General features: G+C 44.1%; 1 protein-coding gene across 1 annotated transcript; it reads right to left on the bottom strand.

Moving 5' to 3' along the window:
* Positions 1-7,849: 7,849 nt before the first annotated feature.
* TENT5C (terminal nucleotidyltransferase 5C) lies at positions 7,850-16,102 on the bottom strand. Its single transcript, XM_053936335.1, has 2 exons — positions 16,040-16,102; positions 7,850-13,784 (listed from the first exon to the last, which is right to left on the bottom strand). The coding sequence occupies exons 1-2, from the start codon at positions 16,098-16,100 to the stop codon at positions 12,583-12,585; spliced, it is 1,263 nt and encodes a 420-aa protein (XP_053792310.1). The 5' UTR covers positions 16,101-16,102; the 3' UTR covers positions 7,850-12,582.
* Between the last annotated feature and the right edge of the window lie 7,515 nt (positions 16,103-23,617).

Raw genomic sequence — 23,617 nt, 5'->3', positions numbered from 1 at the left:
CTGTCAGAGTGAAAGGATTAAATAAAATTGTATTAACAATTTGTGGCTATGGAACTGCTACACATGTGCCATAGCTGTGAGCATCACAGAATATCCCAAGTTGTTAGGAAGCCACAAGGATCATTGAGTAGTTGGATGCATGGTATTTGGACAGGTGACAGGTACAAGAGAAGCCCTGAGAAGACTGGACATGAGGCTTCATCTGGAGCTGAAGAGAGAGGCTGTCTTCAGAAAGGCTGGTGGGAATAGCTCCTGGAAAACAGGCTCTCCCTCTAGAGGCTTCCATTCACACCGAGATCGCATGGAACATCCCTCCCCATCTCCTTGCTGGTTAACCACGCCCGCAGAGTCTCCCCCTCATTTTTTGAAAATTTCTCCATCAAATGAGGGAGCTCTTAAAAGAGTTAATTAGCCCTCTTAATTAAAGGGTGTGTGCAACACCCAAACGTCCTACACACACAGGCGTACACCTCTCAGATCCGCCTGTGTGAGCACGGCAGCCCTCGCAGGGCCCTCGGGGGGCCCGGCCGGTGTCCCGGGGGTGACGGGCTGGCCCCGCCGGGAGCCGGGCGGCTCCGGGCGCTGTCCGCGGTGCTGAGCGCTCCGCGCCGCTCCGCGGAGCACCCCCGGGATGCAGAGACGTGTCCGCTGCTCGGGGAAAGTTGGCTGACAGGGAGAAAACCTAACCAGCCAACAAGAAGTGGGAAAACAAACAAACAAACAAACAAACAAACAAAAACCACTCTAAAAATGTGAACTGGAATTTAACATTGGAAAATGAATTTGATGCATGTCTTTTTCCACCCCCTACCAGCTCAGGGGTTTTAGAGACACATCACAATATACCAAACCACTGGCAGGAATACTCTGTTTCATATCCTAAAGGTTCTCTTTTGGACACTCCAAAACCAGCTTCCAGACTCCTGAATGCCTCCTGGCTGATCCAGTCTCAGGTGTGTGGTCACCAGCACAGACTCAGTACTAACTGGTTTTCTAATTCTGGCTCCTAAATGGTTTGGAGTAATTTCCATTTGGAAATGAGGGAGAGTCCTTGAAGTTTGTGGGGCTGACAGTAACTTTACCCAACCAAAGATAACTGGAGAAAAATTATTAAGAGCATGGACTGGAGGTGCTTTAGAGATGCAAATTGTTCTGTGATAAAGCTCTGGCCTCTGAATCAGACTTTTCCCCTGAACCTCTGCTCCTGCCGTGGCAGCAGCCCTTCCTGCCACATTCAGACACCGGAAAAAAAACAAAAGCTAGGACAAGTGGGTCACTCAGCTTCACGTGAGAGTGCAAGACAGAAGACACAAAGACTCCTTATCCCGGCAGGAGACGCCTCCACCCTGACCTCTGCAGACTTTGGCTGAAAGAGTCGCTGACACCCAGCTTGACACGGAGCAGGGAAGGCTCGAGCAGCCTGCAAGAACAGACCCCTCTGTTATCGCAGAGCCACAGGAAAGGGTGACAGGTTTCCACTGGGCTTGGAAGAAAATTCCTGGTATTTTTGTCATATTTCTAGCAGTTTGGGATAAGAAGCAATGCTGTAAATGTTAACCAGAGGCCGAGTTCAGGTCCCAGATAACCCGAAGCCAAAGTGCCAAGGAGCAGAAAAGCCCCAGACAGGTTTTACAGCCAGGCACTGACACCAGGGGCTGCCTCAACTCACAGTAACCCTGGGCACAGGACACAGCACTCTGCAAAATGCCATAAGCAGCTTATTTTAGGTGGCTCTATGTCAGGAACCCTCAGCCAAAATAAACCCCTTGGCTTGCTTCAATGCATCTTTTTAAAGAAAAGAATTTATATAAAGACTCTTTTGTGAAAGAAAAATATTGCTGTGAATCTGTGCAATATTTCACAAGATTTTTCTTTTTTTAAAAATTACCTTCCCTTTGGAACATAGGAAGTGAAACATTAGCCTGAACAACAGTCATACCTACATTTTGCTGTTCTTATCACCTGTGACAGGAATCTCCAGGTGATATCTGGGAGCCAGGCTACAACCAACACCTACCTGAAGAAAAATAAAAATGGCAACTATTAATGAAAGTAAGATTTTAGCTCTTTAAAGATATAATAAGTGTATAACAAAACATAAAATAAGTAATAAGGGTCCTCTATACATTAAAACCCACTCTTTAAATATTTGTTTACAACATTTATAGAGCAGTTACACCTTGTTTACTCAGTGCTTGTGTTCTCTGCTCGCTCAATACTGTGAGAATAAAGATTTGGTTAAAGTCTAGGTAAACTGCCAGCACTCTGGCATGTCTGGATTCTCAAGAATCCATTGCTACGGAAATAAAAAGGAAATTAAACCACTGGAAAAATTAAAAAAGTATGTTAGGTTTCTATAGAGCCTGATTAAATTTGGAGACAAGGTTTAACTTTCCACTTAATTGACGTCATTTGGAGGTAAGGTTTAATCGACACTTACCTCACATCATTATGCAGTGACTGTGGCAGGGCACTGAAGGGCCCTGTGCTGCTGCTCAGTGCTCAGCAGCACCCCAGGCCCTCTCTAAAATGACCCATGCACAGAAATTCCTCTCCTCAAGAGGCAGAGTGGGCACCACTGCCTTTCAGACAGCTCTGGCCACATGAGCCTTAAACACTGCTCTGCAGTTTCTCAATCCTCTGATACAATTCTTAAAAGTAGTGTCATTTCAATGGATGTAAAATTCAGCCACTTAGGCTGTCAGACTGTTTCAAGTAGTGCCACAGGCCAGTGCTATTACACTGCAGCCTATTTGTCATGTATTACAATGCAATATGTATAGAAATGAACCTCCTCCTCTGAGATGGATGGTCCCTCTCACAAATGAAGCACACTTTGCAATCTATCAAGAATGCCTGCAACAGCCTGAAGAACAGTCATCTTCCAAAAAATCAACAAAACCAAAAACAAACAAAAAAACCCCAAACCAAAACAGTTTTAAATTGGTTTTTTTCTGCAGTTTTTCTCTTATTCAAGTCTAGACCATCATAGTGCACTGTAACAGTACTTTTCCATGAGGTCTGGGATCTGGACCTTTTGGCTGTAGTGGACATAAACTCTCTGATGATGATCTGGTATTATAATACTGCAAATCAGTCAAATGATCCCTGAGGTGAACCAGAGACCTTTTCGCTATTCATTCCTTATTAGCAGTAAGTAAAACCAGCAATCAGGCAGCAAGCACGTTCGAAGTAAAAACTGCTGTTTTGGAATTAAAAGTCATAACTTCACAAGCAGTTTTACAGCAAGAAAATTTTGTCATGTATCAAATTGCTAGTAAATGAACTCTCCTTCATTAAAGAAATTTCCCTTTTTTTTTTTTTTTTAACTAGATGTTCTCACCGAGTACTTCAATTAAAACAAAAATTCAAGTCCTGGTCAACTGAAACTCATAACTGTAGTTGCAACTATATGCATGCAGAAATCTTTTATTTATATAACTAGTCAACAAAAATCTGGCTGAGCATTCTGAAGGCCACAGTTCACACCATAAGTGCCACGTGTAGCACTTCATAATAGAAGAGCACCTTTACCACAGTTTATATTGCAATTGACCTTTTTGCAAAAAGTTACAAATTATACTTGTAGATCATTCTAAGCGTGGGCATAACACAGCCCCACTGCAAGTTCTGCTGGCATGCTGCTGCACTTTGAAGTCAGACCTGCCTGTAAGAAGATGGAGCACCTATCTGTCGGTTTCCTGCTTCACCCGTGTGGGTTTTTTTAAACCTGAAGCCTTCTATTTGATTTCTGAAATGCCCCTATACCATCCAGCCTCCCTTTCCCTTCCCAATCCATCAACAGGCAGAGCTTCCAAAATATCCACTCCTGGCCCTGCCAGCAGATCCCTCTGTTACCAAAAGGTGCTTTTTCCTGTCTTCAGGGCCCATGGTCTGGGAAACAGTATGAAATAGGAATCCTCCTTCTACCAGAGAAGTGCTCCAAGGAGGGAGGCTAACCACCAATTTGAGGCATGCACATCTTTAGCTGGAATATTACTCCACATTCAGATTTTCCTCTGCTCCAAAACAGATGCTGGGGGTATTTTTTCCTGCAAGCAGCATTTCTCTGGAGTAACTCCATGAATTTGATGCCAGAGGCTGAGCTCCATCTGCACATTTTGCTCCCACTGATCAAACAGGGCTTGGGGAAACACAGTCCAGTACAGCCGGGAAGCAGGACAGCTGTAACACAGGAACCCATGCCACTCAGGTCTGCCAGGCTGTCTGCAAATCCCTCACAGCACTGCCCAAACTCCCACTGGTTTCACAGGGAATTTGTGCCTATGGCTGGCTCTCATCCCCAAAATAACTTACTTTGTCCCAGCCTTAAGAAAAGCTGCCCAGGAGGACAAAGTGGAAGGGAACTCACAGAGGTCTAGAGATTTACAACAGTCCTGGCAATTGCAGGGCTGTGCAACATTTGGGGAGCCGCACACAAGCAGCAAGACAGGCAGATGACTCTGATGAGTTACAGGTGTGATGGCAAGAGCAGAAATACAGAGCTCTTCGCTTCAGTTGTGCCAAACGAAAGACCCTTTGACTACTCATCTGTTCCTTATAAACAGTAAGCAAAACCAGTAATTAGACAGTAAGCCCCAAGGACATTTTTAACTGCAGAGTTTTAGATGTGGGGGTGCAGAGGAAAGGACTGAGGAGTTGCTCTTAAGCACTGATAGAATATAATGTTTCTTTGCTGTCTCTGCTCTGTATTTGCAGAGCAAATAAAAACTCCCAAAATAACCTGTGTCCAGTACCTCTGTGGACTTTGTGCTGACACTGGTTTTAAACCACCTGCAGGTTTCAAAGTGCCCACAATCAAGTCACATACCCTTCAGTATGCAGGAACAATGCAAAACTCTGAGATCTATGCAACACTGAAGACAGCATGGTAGAAAAACAATGAAGATGAGTTACTCTGTCCATCCAGTTTGTATTTGCCCATAGAATTCAGACAAAATGTTTTTCTAATACCCCCAAGTGCAAAATACCACATCTGGAAACCAGGAGCACAGATGCTGTTGATAGCAGATGGTAGAGGCTGCCTCAGAAAGCAGCAGATGGAATTTGAAATCACTGTGGGTAACTGACTCGGCACAAGCACTTGGCATGCCATAATGCCATGGTAACAATGGCAGGCAGTTTGTGGACACAAACATCAAGAACTTGATGCTCAAAACCTGAGCACCATTTTTTGGGAATATGTAGAGCACTGAGCTAACAACTGGTGCTGGGTCACACGAAACAGGAACAAGGAAGTTACAGAAGAAAACATTTCCAGCTTCTGAATCAAATGTATATAACATAAAGCTTCAAGTGCCCACTTTCTGCAGCTCATCCAAGAACTGAAGAGGTTAGTGGATAGCAGGAGACTGTCTGGGACTTCTCAGCCTTATTGATAAGGATGCAGCACTCCACAGGCTGAAGATGAAGTCCAAAGCCCAGTGTGAAAATGCAATTGAAATTCTCAGTAATGACCACAATCAAATATTAGAACAGGTTCTCCCAGTACACGATGCATTGCCACTATCTTTAGGGCCAGCTCAGGGCACTAACTTTCAGGGAGGAACATTTAGATATAGCTTTCAGAACAAGTTTTTCAGATAAGCGAGGGGGAGGGGAAGGGAATTGTTGCAGGTGGACAGTCAGTTCTGAAGCAAGAAGGGCACCCACAAAGGGACCAGTCTGTGGGTATAATTGATATTCCACATATCTGGCACACTCAGATTTTCCTTGCTGCATGGGGGCAGTGACTAAATTAGAATTCTCACACTTCAACCCTACTCTTGCAAGTGGGGACAATTTTCCCTTCGCTTGAGGTGCAATCAAGCCTTGGGAGTCTCTTAAGTATGAAGGAGTTTCTACAGAGGTTTCTCAGTGACAAAAGGTTATTGACACAGACTAGACCAGCCAGTCCTCTCTCTTGGCCAGACTTGTCCCAGAGTTAGCACTACTCCATTCCCCAAGCAGTGGGGTGATATGGATTGTCCTCTAATCTACTTACCAGTGACAAAAACAGCCCAGCATTTTGCAGCACAGCCTAGGCAACTCATTCCTGCTTGTTAATTAAACCATTTAGCCAAGGGCCAAAGGGATAACACTAACAAATGTATAGGATTCCTTAATCCTATACACAAACTACCAGCTTAGGCTCTAGCAGCTGCTTTGAACACAGTTTTTGTCAAGACTCACTTCTTTTCGAGCATGATGACTCAACCCTTTCCTAAGAGGAAAATCACTAAGGTTTGGCAGGCTAAATACTCCCTTGGCTGGGCAGTTTTGCCTATAGGATGTGGAACTCGTTGAGATGAAGCAGAACAGATCATAGCATTGCTACCGCAGCAAAACACAACTTCCATGCTTTATAGCCATATTGAAGTGGTATGTGCTGGATAAATAAAAATGTCATTTTACTGTTGAAAATAGCAACTGCAGGTATTTAATGTACTGATGAACTAAATATACTAATACGTAATAATAATATTAAATAAGCAGGAATGCACATATTTTTTCTCTCTCTTTCATAGGACCAACTATTCTGTCTCTGTAAGGGCATTTTGAATATTCTGATTTCAAAAATATTAAGTATTCCATCACAGAGGGAAGGAGAGAATAAGTACACCTGACAGAATAATGACAATAATATAGATTACCATGTGTCTAATGCCTCACAGCCCATGACAAGACTGAGCTCATCTTGCACAGCACAGAGAAGGCAGAGTTCTAGCAGACACACCAGAACAGGATACTTATTTCCACTAACAATACAACTGCAATAGAGCAAAAACATCTTTCTTTAGTTCCTCTGAATGTTTACCATTATATAAGCTCTATATGGAACATACAGAGTACTCTGGCAGCACTTGCCTAAGCACAGCTATTTTGCTGTTTCACTATCTGACCCTGCAAAGTTGAGCTTGGTTTTCCAGAAACATAAGGGTGGTACCCAAAATAACTCCAAAGCTTTTGTGGTGTGACAAGCAGGAGCTAAGGTAAGAGAGTTTTAGGCGACAGCAAATGGTTTGTGTTGCCCAGCTGCATTATCAGTTCTCAATTTAAGTTCATAGGGAAGCAATTAGATCTGCAAAATGGACTACACAAGGTTCATGATTGCTTCCATGGGATCACACCACCTCTAAATTCCACAGACCTTTCCACTGCAGGTGTTACAAGGTCCTGGAGACTGGAATTTCTCCAGCAATACTTAACTGAGGCTGGAGTTTGTCTGAGCTCTGGAGGGGATTAGAAGCAAGCACACTTTTTAAGAGCATTTATTCTTTATTCGAGAGCAAGAGCAGCAGGACTGCCACACAACCCTAGTCTGTACTTAGCTTTGACCTGCTCGGCTCCCACTGACCATTAATAGTAGCATCAGTGTTTAGGGCAGCATGAAAGCAAAGGCTTTCAACCTGTAAATAACCTGAAGAACAATTGCTGACTTTGTTTCTCACCCCCTTGGGTCGTGAGTTGAAGTTTGCAGTAGCATATAAAATGGAGTGTGTCACAGAACAGATGTCAGGCTCTAGTTCAGACCAGACCCTACCTAACAGGTCTAGTTCACCACATCTTAAAGTTGAGACCAGATGATGGTCAGACAGGGTGAAAATGGTTCTCTAGAAGCTGTCTCTATAATGAAAGTGAAAGATTGATCACATCTCACTTAACTGACGAATCTTCAATAAGTTGAGGCACATATTAAAAATGTACCTCAAATAGCATCTAAAGCAAGCATTACTGTGTACCCCACACTATTACTCACCTCACAAGTGCACCTGCACACTCATTGGTCAATAAGCTCTACAGATACTTTGTCAGTATTATTTAGATGCAAAAATAGCTTGAGGCAAGGGTTGTTCAACATGCGTTTATTTGCACAAGAATTTCAGCATCATTAAGGTCCAACCCCCAGTTTCCAAGGGTGATAAGTGAACACCAAAGTGCAGAACAGTAGACAAAGTTACTGTGACCAGTCTCACATTTGGGCTTATCACAAATCCAAATATTTCTAGTACCCTGTTTTGCCAGCTAAAAGAAGAGGGAGGGAAAGAAAGAAAGAAAAAAAAACCTAAAACAACTCACTTCTTCCAAAGAGATGAGAGACAGGCTTTACAAGAGCTGACTTCTTTTAATAGTAGAAAATAATAAGAAACATAGGAATGAAGGCCTTATAAATTTCAATGGGAAGTGCAGTTTTATTCAGAGAGACAAGCCCAATTCAGACATTTAAGTGAGAAAATCCAGAGTGCTCCAACCATTCCCCCCAAAGTTTCTACTACAGACCCACTGTATATCTAGCTTATAATGTCCCACTCTATATCTAGCTTCTTTGAAAACAAAGAACACTTATGAAATACACAACTGTATTCAAGAAACAATTGAGTAATACTCAGATGTAAGGGCTAGAAGTTTTATTATTCATTTGCCTATCCCGATTCCCAAATCAGACCAAGCTGCTGGTGGTCAACTTACTGCTCATTCCTGTGCCTAACAATTACAGAATCCTGACTGAGTTGAGTGAGAGGAATGGGAAACAAATACCATCAGTACACTGACAGTTTAGAACTAAGGCAATTTGTCCAGGCTCTCTTCTAAGAGGACTTTTCCCAACTACTCATATAGTGACAAGCAGAGATCACTACTAACATCAGTGGTTATTCTAGGAATCAGGAACCCACAAAGCCTAGGCACATACCAAATGCTTAACCCCAGAACTCAAGTCCAAAATATGGATCTTTAAGTTTCAATAAAAAGCTTTAGGTATTTGGACTAGATTTAAATACTACCTACTGCTTTGTAGAGGATGTGATTAAGTGAAAGCATGAGGATCTTTTGAAAAATGGTTATTCAGAAGCAAGCAGTAGTCTTAAACCCCCAACTTAGTGATTGACTGACTGAGCTGAGGACAAACACAGCAATAATTAAATCTTTAGCAGGTAAGCACAATCTATGCTTTAGCTTACAACCTGTCACAGTCACCATGGATCAGCACAGGGATTTTACCAAAGTGACTAAAACAGTCTTCTACCAGGTCTCTTTGGTAGCATCTCTATCAAATAAAAAAAAGTCTATCTTACAGTGAGGAAGTCAGAACAATAAATTGCAAGTCCAGAGGAACTTGGCAATAAATGCTGTCAACAGGTGCTTAACCTCAGACTGGTTTTGCCCAGCAGTGCTTATAAGCTACATGAAGAAAACAGCTATTTTACACCACAGCCTAGTTAGTAGAAGCTTGATCCTGAGGAATGATGCACTGAGTGTTACTGCAGCTTTGTTTTAATGCCACTGCCCAGAGGGAATGTATCAGGTAACAGTCTGAAGTACAGTAGTCTCTAACCTCCACATGACACCCAAGAGGCTTGCAGAGGCATTATTAGTGCAGAGGGGTGACTGAACCAAGCAGGCATCCTAGACTTGGCCTAGGGTCATCATTTTTACCTAGTGCTCATTCTCAAATTACCCCTTGCAATAGGGGTCACCATAAACCCGAACTCAAACCAGCTAACTCACAGCAAACTAAGCCACTGCCACTTGCCACTACCATCAAGCTGCCAGGACAACCCAGAACAGAAAGGCTGTTTACAGCACAGCAATGAAAAGCTACCAAGTACATCAGCTTTACCTGCCAAGCCTGGATTATTTTGAAAGCAATGGGACAAGCAATGTCCCAGCTATCCCTGGCACTCCAGAGTCAATGCAGCAGGTAGTGTGCAGCTTCAGGATACAATTTAACCATTTGAGGGTTTAGTATCTAAGAGCCAGGTTATAAAGCATCAGCATTTCCCATGCGTCTGAGCATCTTAAGAACCAGACAGGGAACTCAAAAATCCTGCAAAACTCAAACCCACACACTCAGTTCTTCAGAGAGCAGCAATTCAATGTGGAGCTTCCTCGGAGGCCTCAGCATCAAGTTACATCAGCAAAAGCACAATACTTATGGCAGGAAACTTAACTTCTCCATAGCTCTGTCTCACTAGGAATCCAATTCAGCCTTTTTTCCTTCTCCAGCCTTTTCTTTTCCAGGAGATGCACCTGGCCTGATGTTCAGCAGCCAAGGCATTAAAGACTAATAAAACAAGTCTCTGTTTCCAGCTTGTGAGGACTCCTCCCAAGCATCTCACCACTTAGTCTACGTGAGCCAATGCACAAGAACAGCTCCTAAAGATCAGCCACGACATCACAGAAGGCAAGTACCTCAGTCTGAGCCCCTCTAGGCAACTGTTCACTTCTGCAATGGCTATAGCATAGGCTGGCTTCAAAAACATCTATGCAAGAGATGACAGCAATGACAAACTCTTAAGTCTTCTTTATAGTGACACTCTATACTAGGCCAAGTATTGCTTTCCATGCAGGAGTTATTCTTGCCTAGGACTGCATTCCAGCAGTAAGCTTGCACTAAGTTTAACACATATGACAACACTGGCATCACGTTAGTTTTTAAAAAGTCAAAGTCTTGGATGACAGATGTCTTGTCTGTAAACCACACCAAGTCCAAGCCACAGTTAATGAAAAAGGCCAGGTTTGCTTTCAAGTTTAGCTACTTTGGTTAACTAATCAAGAAGCCTTTAATGAAAAAAACCCACAATATGATCCACCAAATTATTTGGCTTTTTGCTACCAAAGTTGCTATCAAAACTGTTCAGGAAATTAAGCTAAAGCCTGCTTGGCTACATACAGTCCACTTGGTAGGTTGCATCCCTCCCTGCTTTCCTAAGCTAAATGAAGCCTGAACAGAGAAGTAGCCTCTGCTCTGTTGAGACAGTCTTTATGAAGTAGTTATGAAAATTAGAAAGAACTTCTTGGTCTTATGAGGAGCAGGCAATTTTCACCATCATTTAAACACAGGACTGCTGCTGTTTTCCACCTTGAATAGCAACCAAATATTGGTGTTCCACCTGCTTTCTGCTTTACCTTCTAAGCCTTAATCATTTGCCGGATCAAGCACTTTGGTCTTACAAGCTTGCAGAAACAGTAATAAATAGTTATAGAAGTAATAAAAAAGATTCAGTGAATAAGCATTCTTGAATATTGCACCAGCATATAATAAATAGCTCTAAGATTTGCCTTTCTAGTCTACATCTCTGGCTATACAAAAGAAACTCAAGAATCATTGCTATATGTATTTTAATATTATAATTCAGTGAAAATCATCCGGTTAATAACATTACTACATAAATAACTGAGGAATTTTTAACCTTCCTTATAAAGCCCAGGAGTGTCAAAGCAGCAAGTTCAGCACACATCCTTCAGGAAGATCAGCCCTCTGTACCTCCAAGGGAGTGCATACTCTTCCAGAGACTATTCTGAACTCAGGCCCAGACTTTCAACACATACAGCTTCTGTGGAGGGCTCTGTTTAGGGTTTGTACACCTCTTCAAGTGAGGGTTAAGAGCAATAAAAAGGAAGAATTTTACCCTGACCACTCAAAATGCTGTCTCATACAGTGACCAGGTGATAATGATAACCCATAAACTCAGTGGTGACAGAAAGGCAAACCTTCAGGACCAGCCTGAAGCTGCACAACAAGAAATTTTAGGAGGCACTTTCAGAATTTGTACTGTGGCAGGAGTGTACATAATCCTGCAATTTATAGTGACCTGGGATTTTTGTTTAGGGGTTTTGTAGGTTTTGCTGCAGACCTGTGAGGAAGAAATCTGGTCAAACCCCAAGGTAAGAGCTGTGCTATTTTCCAACTGTGCCAAAATTGTTTTGAAAGATGGTCAGAAAAGCTTTAGCTTCATGCTGGACTCAAGAATATTTTTCCAACTTAACTGTTCAAACTGTGGATCCAATTCTATTTAAAGTTTCAATTCCTCATTTCAAGGACTTTTTACATTACCAAGTTTTAGATTATGTTTTGGTGTTTTTTTAGAAATGCCACCTTCCAAGTTTTTGTAGTCAAGAAAAGTTTAACCAGCTTATGCTATGTGAATAGACTTACTAAACTATCTTCAATGCCCAAGAAATTAATCTTGAACTCAAGGCAGGACCACATAGCCATAGGCACTATAGGCACTAGGAAACAACATTTATGTCCTCTACAAGACAGACAGTATCCATACTGTTACCAGCTCTACAACGACACAGTGAAAGTGACCCAAGCATAACATGAACCCAGTCTTGGCACAATAGGTTCAAGAGAAATTTGGCCAGAACTTGGACTGAGGAAGAATAATGAGGTTAGGAAATAGAAAGCAGAGTTTTGCCGCTACTCCAGGAGCAGCTTCTGCTTAAGGCATTTTACAGTCGATTAACCAACCCAGTTTACTGAATACTCCACTTAGATCCCATGTTAACAGCCACTTCCAGAGCTAGTACAAAGTTTCTTAACCACTCTTCTTAACATTTGGCTGCTGGTTCTCTTCTCCCGATGAAGAGGTAATAAGGCTTTTTGGCATTTGTAGAGATACACTTAAAGATTTATAGCAGGTCACCTGGCTGCATAATCCCACTGCACACCAGGAAATGGACAGTCTGATACAGTCATGTTTCCATTAGAGAACATCAAACTGACACTTATTACTTGTCTATATTTACACTCATGGCTTTCAGTAGCCTCCAGCCAGGAGCACTCGAGGGAAGCAATCAATTGCAAGGCAACCAAGTGGGGTAGGACTGGCTGTACAGGACAGGGGCACTTGCAAGGTAGTAGTTGCTGAAGTTTGCATCGCTGACATAAGGTGCTGGCTGGTAGTAACAGGTCACATTAGTGGCATTAGGGATGACATTCTGTTCTGCCAGCACCTTGAGTGCCAGCAGAGAAATCAAATTGAGAGTCTGCCTTCGCTCATGACCCATGAGGCAGACGGTGCTCTCATTCACCACCCTGCGCAGAATCATGAGGTAGTCGTACTTGCTCCTCTCTTCTTTGGAGAAGTGGTTCTGCAGGTAGGTCTCCAGCTTGCGCTGTTGATCCAGGATGTCTGGGAAGTCTATGAAGAACCGGGAGCACATGTAGCGCTCCAGTGTTTTGATCTCCTGCTTATCCATAGGCCTGAAGTCTCGTACTAAGAGGTTACTATACTTCAGTAGCCCACCACCTCTGATCTCTTCAGGATTTTTGGTAGCTATTAGCTTGTTCTGGAGGTGATCAAAAGCTGCTTCAAAGTCTCCATACATGCTCTCCCCAATCACAGTTGGATGGAAGTGCTCCGACATGGGGGTTTCTGAGTAGTCATAGTAAAAGAGCAGGGAGTCCAGAATGATCTGGAACGAGTCCACACTGAACTCAAACTGACGCCGTATGCAGTCTACAAACTTAAGCTCCACATTTTTGCCATGCTTGTTGGAAAGCGATATCAAGCTCCAACGGTCAGTCTCTGTGTACACTTTGACCAGCTTCTGGATGTAGGCTTCCTTCAGTGTTACAGGACTGATCTTCAGCTTGCTTACTCCTTCCGGCAGGAAATTCAAGAGGGATCGCAAGACCACATCTCGAACTAACTGAAACTCTGCCTCACTTGGAAGAGAAACTTGAAAAATGAGATCCAGGTCTTTGCATCCCAGCCCATTATCCTTGACCAGGACATGACCAGCTGCAGAACCATTCAGACGGACATCGTGGACCACAATGCCTGCTTCACTCAGCCGGCTCCGAACCGTCTGAACAATGTCCTTCAGAGTTATCTTCAGCGTCGGGAAGTTCCCCCGGCCATGGATGGGAACCACCTCTGTAAGAACCTCGTGCAGACGGCTGACCTGCTCCCAGTTCAGTACACTGCAGGACATGGAGTCTGCTCTGCTGCTTCCTTTGCATGCCATCTTTGGGCTTTTCTTCTCCAAAGAAACTGTACGGAGGTAGAATATAAAAAGAAAAAGACAAGTCAGAGCTTCTGTTTGTGCTTCCTAGGTCTACTCCCAGGATCTGTTTTTCTGTCCATTCACACAGACACAAACTAGACAGAAATAACTCTATGTATTAATGATTCTCAGCAATCCTTTTACCTGAAATGAGAAACAGCTTTCCTATTGGTGCAGGCAAAAAATAAAAAATTAGTTGCCATTGGTATTTTTTTTGGGGGGAGGTAGAGTTACTTCAAGAAAGTAGTTTGTGTCAAATGGAAATTACCAAAGATGACACAAACTAAGGCTAAAGTCATCAGCAGCACCAGCAGAAGTGAGATGAGCTGCAAAGCACTTCTGAGAGTTAAGCTCTGAAGTTGTTTCATGATGCACATAAATCTCAAACCGCTGTCTCCAACTAACACAACTGTAGAACACTCTCAGGTGTTAGTTTCAGGGCTTAGACATCCAGTCCACTGATAACTCTCAAGTTATGTCAGAGATACAAGATTTCTTCCTTTACATAGAACACTTTCCTTTCTAAATGATCCAGCATCTATCACTCAGAGGATAAAGGCCAAGTACATCTTGCTCCTGCAAAAAGCTGCAGCTCTTCAACAGCCTGGACAGAATTTCAGGTGCAAACTCAGGTAACAGCATTCAGTGGGCACTCCAGTTTTTGTAAGCAACTCTTTACCCTTCTTCAGAGACACTGCCTAACCAAACTACCATTCTGGAAATGTTCATACTTGCCCAAAGTTCTGCTCATTTGTGAAGGGCAAACAAGCTTGTAAAATTTGGGATAAATTCAGATGATGCATATCAAGTTTATGTTACTCTTTTAACATCCAGAACCTCACTAACCAGATTTGGTCACAGCCTTGTCTGAACATTTTAAGCACAAGAGACTGATCTGATTAGCTGTGACAAGATTCCTTAAGTCACTTGCCTTTTGTAGCATGGAGATACTTACAGATGTCCTACAGTCATGCAACTCAAACTGGTGCTAATACCCTTTTCTTTTTTTAAGTGTTCCAGGTTTCTGTGTAGCCAGGTGCTTCCTGACAGCCACAGACTAATTGAGGCCTCACCTTCTTCTGCCCCAAGTACTCCTGAAGACTGCAGCTGCCAAGGTCAGACTAGTCAAACTTAAGAAAATTAACTCTTGCTTACCAAGAAGGAAAAATCAAGCCCTATGGTTTCCAAGCGTGCAATAGCACAGTGCATGGAACATTTTAAAGCAAGTTTCAAAGAACAGCTATTGTCACCTCAGACCTCCCCTTTCTTTAGCTTTTCATTTTTGAGCAACTCATTCGACCTGCCTCCTCTTTGGATGAAGAGAGTCAAATCCTAGAGCAAGTACACAGTGAGGTTAAAATGCTTCTGGGGAAGTAGCTTCTGTCCTTGAGCAGGAGCTGCTGCATTACAAACTGTGCTGCCATGGATCACATCAGCACCAGCAGGCATGAAACAAACCTCTGATTTGCAAGATGATTAATCTAGGACAAATCAAGAGGTTCTTCAAGCTTGATCTTTAATGCTCCAACACAGCATAAACACAAAAGCATCAAGCCTGCCAGCAGTTGCTCTCAGGCAGTTCAAGCATATTAAAATATATTTCCTTAGTAAACTGACTGTATTTCTATTAAATCCTTCACATCACTAAAGAACACATGAGTCTTGCCACAACTTCTAACTGAAGCTGCAAGTGCTTTCAGCTACTGCCTCCAAAACTATTCCCTCTCCTTCTTCCCATTTGTAGCCCTCTCTGCAGCCAAGACAACACATGCATCTCACTAACCCCGAGACCAGAAAGGACTTGGACCAGTGCTTCCAACCCCACCACACACACTTGGTTCTGCTTGGTGACCCTCACCTAGGAGAATAATGCACATTGCTGCCCTTGGCGGGCAGAAGACAAAGTATTTCATTTTTAGTTCAGTGGAGGGTTTAATTCTCAGGCTATCAACTTCCAAAGCCTCCCACCCTCAAATCACTAGTGTTTGCCTACTCGGCAAGGTTTATGTTAGTGACAACAGATTCCTAGCGACTCCAGTGTATTTGGGATGCTAACAGCTCCCATGACTCTTGGTTCACTGCCAGCCACTCCCTTCACAAGATCTGACACCTGAAGATACTCACTCCTTGGGAAGAAAACCACTACAGAGGCAGGAGACACTAACTATCTTTAATACCGAGTGTAAAGAGTATTGAATACAACACTCAAAGCAGAAGTAAAAAAAGAGTGAGGACTACACACCTTCACCTTGGTCACGACGAGGTGCGTTACCCTGCAGCAGCAACTTTCTCCTGTAAGACATATAATTTGACACAACACCCAAAAAAGTCCACGGGCCTGTCCCGCAGAGCCCAGCGGCGCTGGGGACAGGAGGTCCGGCTCCCTCCGCCTTACACCGCCTCCAACACCCACAGCCACGACAGAAGCGCTGCCGAGCTCCTGCTCCCAGGAGAGCGAGCCCGCCCGCCTGCCCGCCCCGCTCCGGCGAGGGGAGAGGAGAGGAGAGGAGCCCCGGCCCCGCCGCTCACCTCGGCCCCGCCGCTCACCCCGAGCAACCACGCCAGCCCCGCCACTGCCCGCGACCGCCCTTTATGGCCCTCCATCGCCGCCCCGCCCCGGCCCGCCCCGGCCCGGCCCTCCCGCCGCAGCGGGGGCGGCTCTGGCCGCCGGTCCGGCCGCCGGGCGCTCCGCCCGGGGAGCCCCGCGGCGCTCGGGCCGGGGAGCGGACGGGGGCGGCCGCTCGAGGCCTGGAGTCCTCGCCCGCCACCTCGGGGGCTCGCCTCGCGAACTCCACGCACAGCGCCAGCTCCCCAGTCCCACATAAATATGTACTTATATATAAAGTTTGTATATAAATACAAACTTTTCAAGGGCCCCTCGGTTCAGGAAGGACATTGTGGGGCTGGAGCGCCTACAAAGAGCAACGAAGTTGGTGGAGGAGCTGGGGTTGTTTAGTCTGGAGAAAAGGAGGATATAGTTGGGTGGTGATCAGTCTCTTCTTCCAGGCAACAAGTGACAGGAGATGACACAGTCTTAAGCTGTGGCAAGTTCAGGTTGGACATTAGGAAGAAATTCTTCACTGAAATGGAGATTAGACATTGGAATGGATTGCCCAGGGAGATGATGGAGTCACGATTTCTGGAGTTGTTTAAAGGAAGACTGGGTGTGGGACTCAGTGTCATTATCTAGTTGACATGGTAGTGTTTGGTCATAGGTTGAACTTGATGACCTCAGAGGTCTTTTCCAACATAATTGGTTCTGTGTTTCTGTGAATCTGTGGGCTGACTGAAATACAACAGGGCTTTCCTGAAGGCACCTTATCCCAGACAGAAGAGCTGTCAGCAGAGATCCCAGACGTCCAGTTCTGCCAAAGAGTTCTCTGTGGTGCTCCATTGGAAACAGCCAAACCAGGTGCTCATCCAGAACCTGCAAGGATGGGCTCACAAGGATGTTAGGGCAATGCTGAAACAGTGTGCTACTGGAAACTGTGGCTGATGGGTTGTGGGAGGCTCTGCGCACACAAACAAGGATGATGGAATGACTGGACAGGAATCAACTTGGAGATGCAGTGTCATAAAAATCAGCTGGTAGTTAATAGTGCAGGGGGAGAGATCATGTGTTCTAGGGGCAAAAGTTACAATTTCTGCTGAGAACATAATGTTTCATCGAATACAGGGGTATCTGCCTTTTGTTAGGATAATCAGGACTCAATAGAAGCAGGGGGGGGCGGAAATCAACACAACCTAGGACAGGCCAGCTGACATAATCCTAGTAGAAGTAAAAAAAGTACTTACAAAGCATTGGAAAATAAAAATCACCACTACATCTGTTATACTGTTTGGCCATACACAGTCAAGAAAGATGAATTAAAACCTGCACACATATGGAGAAGAGCTGGCCTTGAATGAGAAAACTGGAAAGCTCCTTTTTGTCTAGCAAACACAATAGATCTGCCTTGTTTCACCCAACAAAGCCAAAGCTGAGCAGGAATAGGGATGGGTTAGATAATTATTTATTTTGCTCCAATATTGCCTCACTGGGATAAATAACAGGAAACAAAATTACCTATTTAAATTAAAGGATAACATTGGCACAAGAATCAGATTTAAGGCAAGTTACTATCTTGTTGTCCAATGAGATAAATCATGAGATTTCAGAGCCTTGCAGGAGGGAAGGGAATAAAACTAGGTTTAAGATGCAGCTAGAAAAGAAAATATGTAATATGATTGCCTGTGGTGGTATGGAGCTGGACATGAGGATCCAGATGTCTCTCAACACTTTTTCCCCTATGTTTCTAAAATTAGAAAGAGAAGTAGGGAACTCAAAGAGAAGTAGTAGCACAAATGAGAGAAGCACAACCACTTGTAAGGAAATATCTCACTTGGAGATTAAAACAGTGAATGATCTCACCTCTTAAGCATATTTCTTCAGCAAGATTTCTGCCTCAAATTATATTGCCTTTTGACAATAACTGATGACTTTGGGCAGCATATTTTCTGTTGGCACATGGGGAGCAATTAAAGTACTTATTAAGAAATATTTTCTATTGGAAATATTTATTAGATACCAATATAGACAAAGATAAACTGCAGCAGATACTGATATTATGGATGTTAAAGTATTAATCAAAGGAAGAAATGTGAACTCCATACTTTAAAGTTCATGCTTTACATTATTTGTTTAAAAGTTCTTGTTTCACAAAAACATAAATAAACACAAAGAGGTTTCTCAACTCTATTTCAGGGTGTTTTCTTTATCCTCTGACTAGCAGACCTTGAGTGTTTGTCAGGGGAACAGTACACTGCACAGTACTGTCTGCAGTGAACTTAGACCTCCTGACAATAAACTTGTTCTTTTAAATTGCCTTTCACAGGTGCCACACAAAGGGTCCTTGGGATGGGAATTGGACATGCCATTAAAGCCAGATGGAGCAGGCTCCTAAGTAAATTGCAGGAATAATGAGGCATGCATCTTTGAGGAATGAACCCATTTACCTCTGTGGAGAAGCTGCCTTCTGCCACCCATACACCTGTGTCTGTGCAGTGGATTATGGTGACATGAGGATAGAAAGCGTGGAAATATACAGCCCACTGCTGAGACTGAGATTAAAGAGATTAAAAATCGTGGGCTACTGCTCAGGTGCTGTGGCTGCTGAGGTGGGTGACACAGGCCCAGACACAGCTCCAGGGTACCATCTTAATGTTTAGCAGTTATTTAGGACTTTCCCGCTGCCAGCTCTAATTCTAAGTCTAGGGAGAAGTAATGGGTGATCCCAATCTTTGCAAGACACTTTCTCCAAGAGTGGCTGGGATACAGATAAAATCCTGCCACAAGACAGCGAGTGCTGGCAGCCACCATGCCCCTCTGCTCTTGGACAATTGTCATCTCCCCCTTCTCCCACAGCTGCTCCATCCCTCGCCTCTGCCTGTTGCTCCAGTGTTTCCTCCCAGCTTCCTCCCTCCTCCCCTCTCCTGGGGTGTACCCTTCTTCAGGATACAAAGCACTGGATGTGTTTCAAAGATTTTTAAACAGAGGATGGGTAATGAAGAAGGATCAGCTGGCTCCTGGGAAGGCAGAGTGACAAAGGGAAAAGAGTCTATGAGCTGCCAAAACAGAGGCAAGTACGGAGTTATATTAAAACAGTGCAAGTTGTTCATTTTTATCCAGTAAATAGGGCAGCAAATCTGGCAGAAGAAACTCACTTAAAAGCCTGTAAGTGAGCTCAGTGACCTGGCACTGTCAGATTAGTTTCCTTATGTGATGCATTGCTGAACGTAATGTGTCATCATAAATCTTGGTTGCTACAGCTGTTCAAGCCATAAAGTGAACCAGAGTTATTAATACCCAGTAGTAGTAGCTGTCAGGCTCCATTCTGTAATTGAGCATCAGATCTGCAGTTGGAAAACTCTTCTTTTTTTGTCTGACATGTGGAGTAACTGCATGTCTGCAGATGCCGAGAGTGGACACAGGTAGGAACATCCCACCCACGTAGGGCTATGATGAAATCCTCCTGCAGAGCATCAAGAGTGAGCCTCTTTCTCTGTTGTTTCTGTAGCTGCCTCTGCAAGTCTGAGGTTTCCTGCTGGGAGATGAAGCAATTCTTCATCCTCATACATGGATAAAGGCAAACACGTGAATATAGACACATAGAGTGTAGTTATGCAGGGAACAGCAGCCTTTCAAAAATCAGAAGTTCGATTTGCTGCTAGAAGTATTGTGACTGCTGTAAAGTCCCTGCTGTAAGGGATGCAATGCTGCCATGGAGGACTTCCCAGCTCCCACAGAGTTCTGAGCTCGGCAAAACACCCTTTCTCCAAGAGGCAAGAAATGGTACCAGGCCCCTTCACCAGCAGGACCCGTGCAAAGTAAGTTCCTGCTGCATTTAGATGTCAGGAAGACACAGAAATCCAGAGCTGCTGTCTCTCACATATGGCTTTTTGAAGATGTCCCCACTACTTTGCTGTGTGCCACCCCTGGCAACCCAGTCTGTGGGCTGCAGACTCTTCTCACAAATCCTCTGATGTACAGACCCCAAACTACCCAAAAGCCAGAAGGAACTGAGCCACCCTGCTGTGCGATGAAAGATGCAGACAAATTCTTCTAGGAGGGAAGAGGGTGTTATGCCTCTGCCCAGGATGCGGCACTTTTGTGCCCGCAGTAGGAAAATCAGTTTTGCTGGATCCTTGTTGTGGTGTGAGGATCCAGAGTGGGCAGCCCAGAGAAGGCTGGCATTTTCCTTTCCCTTAGGAAGCAGCAGGGCAGACACACGCAGAGATGGAATGCACTTGCTGGAGTGAGTGGGCAGCAGCCCATCATCTGACTGGCTTTTTCTTTGCACCTGAGCTCACCCCAACTGCTTAATTAGTCACATGGTTTCCTGGAACCTGGGGGAGAACATCACAATTTTCAGTAGTAGAGGAGAAGATGATGGGGAGAGGCGGAGGTGGGGGGAGAACAAGCGTTTGCAAATCATACTGAAAAGAAATATTTACTCTAATTTGGGAGTCATGAGCAAATTCAGGACACATTGCCTCAGGCTGCAGGTGGCAAACACAGCGAAGGGAGTGTGCAGAGAAACAGTGAGGTTTAGGGAGTGCAGTTTCGGTCGTGTGAAGCCATTAGGTACCAAGCTGTCTGTGAGTTCTGCCCCAAGGACTTTGTACTTACCCCCACTACAGCTCTTCAGTTTGAAATCACATCTTTTTCACATTCCCTCATTATCCATGGCTTTAGAAAGCAGCATGGAAGACTGCAGTGCTATCACTACCACTGGACCAACCTATGGGGATCCTGCATCAAACCCTGCCTGGTTTTATTTGCAGACAGTACTGTTTGCCCCTGCATATTCACAGATTTGAAGGTTAGGAGAGATTATTAACCATCTCTTAGTATTCACATAATACCTGGATAATATAACCCTGCTGTAAAACTCATAGCCCCTTCAGTAACTTGCAGTTGTCTGCAACTTTTTTCAGATCACTCAAGAAATGAATAATCTGTTTTTTCCCCATGCTAGTTTGCTACAATTGTTATCTACTTTTACAAGTAAAGGTCCATACACAGTTTTATCTGTTTTTAATTTCCACCTGTCTTTCTTTTCAGTATGTATGGTTTTTTTCCCCTGCGGCTACTGGAAAGTTGCCTGCATTTTTAAAAGCTTTTTCAGTAAAACTTTTGTTTCTCACTAGTGGCAATGGCAACTGGAAGAGGACATTTTGCACATTTATGTAGCTTAAAATAATCTAAATGAGAGCTGTCAAGACACTCCCCTCACTCAGATACATAGGCACACCCTCTGCATCATGTTTATGCGATTTAGAACTGATCAACCCAAAGAGAGGATCTGCCTTTCCCTGAAGCAGCTTGCCAGCTGGACTGCTGCACAATCCCACAATCACACAGGAACTAGGGCAAGCATGGGAGGTGAGGCAGGATGGCAGCAAACTTTAAGCAGTGCCCTTGCACCCTTGGAAACCTTAGGGCCAATCTCAACTACAAAGAGTCGTCTCAGTCTGCTCAGTGGGCCGCTAGCAAAACATGGAAACTCCACAGCTCTGGAAGCTGCCATCCCACTACCCATCTCCCAGCAAGACTGGCAACTGGTGCGTGCTGTCTGCTGGCTCTGGTGAGGAAGAGTCTCGTGGGTAGCATCCTCAGTAGCATGTCTGTGGTGGCCCATCCCTCCTGCAGCACGACAGCTGCTCCGCGGCACCGCAGCTCCATCCGCCTCTCCTGCAGGAAAGGGATAACAATCTCCCTTCGCAGCCAGTTTCACTCTCACCTTATCAGGTCTGAGGTGACTGCCAGTCTCACCTCCTCCATGGCTAGTCAGCATCCTGCAAGGATCCCAGAAGCTCTTGCAGATGTTTTTGCAACAGTTTTGCCGACAGCTGTCTCGCACAGAGACGCACTAGAACAATCCCCCAGTGACGGTAATTAGGGACTTTAGGCTCTTCTATCCCATATAGTGGAGATAGGGTTAGGTTCTGTGTCCCAGCCATGTAAAGAGCATAGCACAGGTCTTTATAACAAAATCTGGCATTTTGCCATGATAAAAAGTGGATGAAGCCAGACTGATGCACAGTTTTTCCTCCTGACTATGAGGAAGAACTTTACTCTGTGTGTGATCATGCACTGGAATAAGTTGTCCAGAGAGGTGTGGAGTGAGACAGAAAACAGCTGGCAAACAAACTTTCTAACACAATTTAAAGTACTAGAAAGCAGGGATTCTTTATTATGAGTGTGCTGGATTCCCAGAATGTACCTTCTCTAATATAGCTGTGTCCAGAGTAAAATTCCATCATGACCATACATATTCATTGCAGTGTTCTTTCTATACAGAAACATCACTTTTCCTAGAACTAATTTGCATGCATCCACCTCAGAAGTCCTTTATGGTCCTAGAGGGTTATCTAAAGGGGTCTCTGTTGGTCATACTCACTGAGTGCGCCTAAAAAAAAGCTAATGTCTTTACAAACAATTTGATGGGTGAAGGTATGGGTGTTAAAGTCTTTGAAATGGGTCTTAATGTCTCTGCCAACTTTGGGCAGCAGGTTTGTTGCAGAGCCCAGAGAGCTTGGTTCCTGAAATAGACAAGGGTCTGCACAAGCCTGAACTTCTGAATTTTGGGGTAAAATAGTAGGTTCAAGGGGGGAATATGTGGCAGGCAGTTCAGGAAGGCCGTACCTTCTGAGTACCTCAGCAATGGGGAAGGGAAGAGGGCAACATGCAGCTGGGAGTTTAGGATAAAAGGTGGCTGTGCCTTCCAAAACCCCGAGAGAGAAAACCTTGCAGGTGTGTGCTCCAGTGAACTCTCCCTTCATTTTAATAAAGTTGCAGGACACCTCTGTCTCCTTTTTGGACATAAACCTCTGGCTTTTGTGGATTTTCCTGACACCCCCAATGATGCAGATGACTTTGGCTTGAGCTTCTTTTAGGGCATGTGCTGTTGCTTCTTGTTACATGGCTTTGCCACAAAAACCACTATATTCCTCATTATCTGTTTATCTACTGGTTCCAGCTATAATTAGCATCCCATGTGTCTACTTTCATACTCTTTTATCTATTTTGCTATTTAGTATACAAGTTCTATTTAGCAGCTTCAACGGGAACTGAAAATTTCTATTCTCTGTGTTGTCTGTCAGGAGTCTCCTTCACTGGAGATACTCCAGACCGTCTGGACACAATCCTGTATGTGAAAAACGCCAATCACCTGTTTTAAATTTTTAAAAGTTTAATAGTAATAAAATGGTTATAGAGTAATAAGAATTTGGACAATCAGAGTTAGGACAGTAAAGGACAATTAAAAAAAAAAGAAAT

Source organism: Vidua chalybeata, chromosome 2 (assembly GCF_026979565.1).
Source record: "Vidua chalybeata isolate OUT-0048 chromosome 2, bVidCha1 merged haplotype, whole genome shotgun sequence".
Taxonomy (NCBI): Eukaryota; Metazoa; Chordata; class Aves; order Passeriformes; family Viduidae; genus Vidua; species Vidua chalybeata.
Note: the sequence above shows the minus strand (reverse complement) of the source record. Positions and strands in the feature narration are given on the sequence as shown.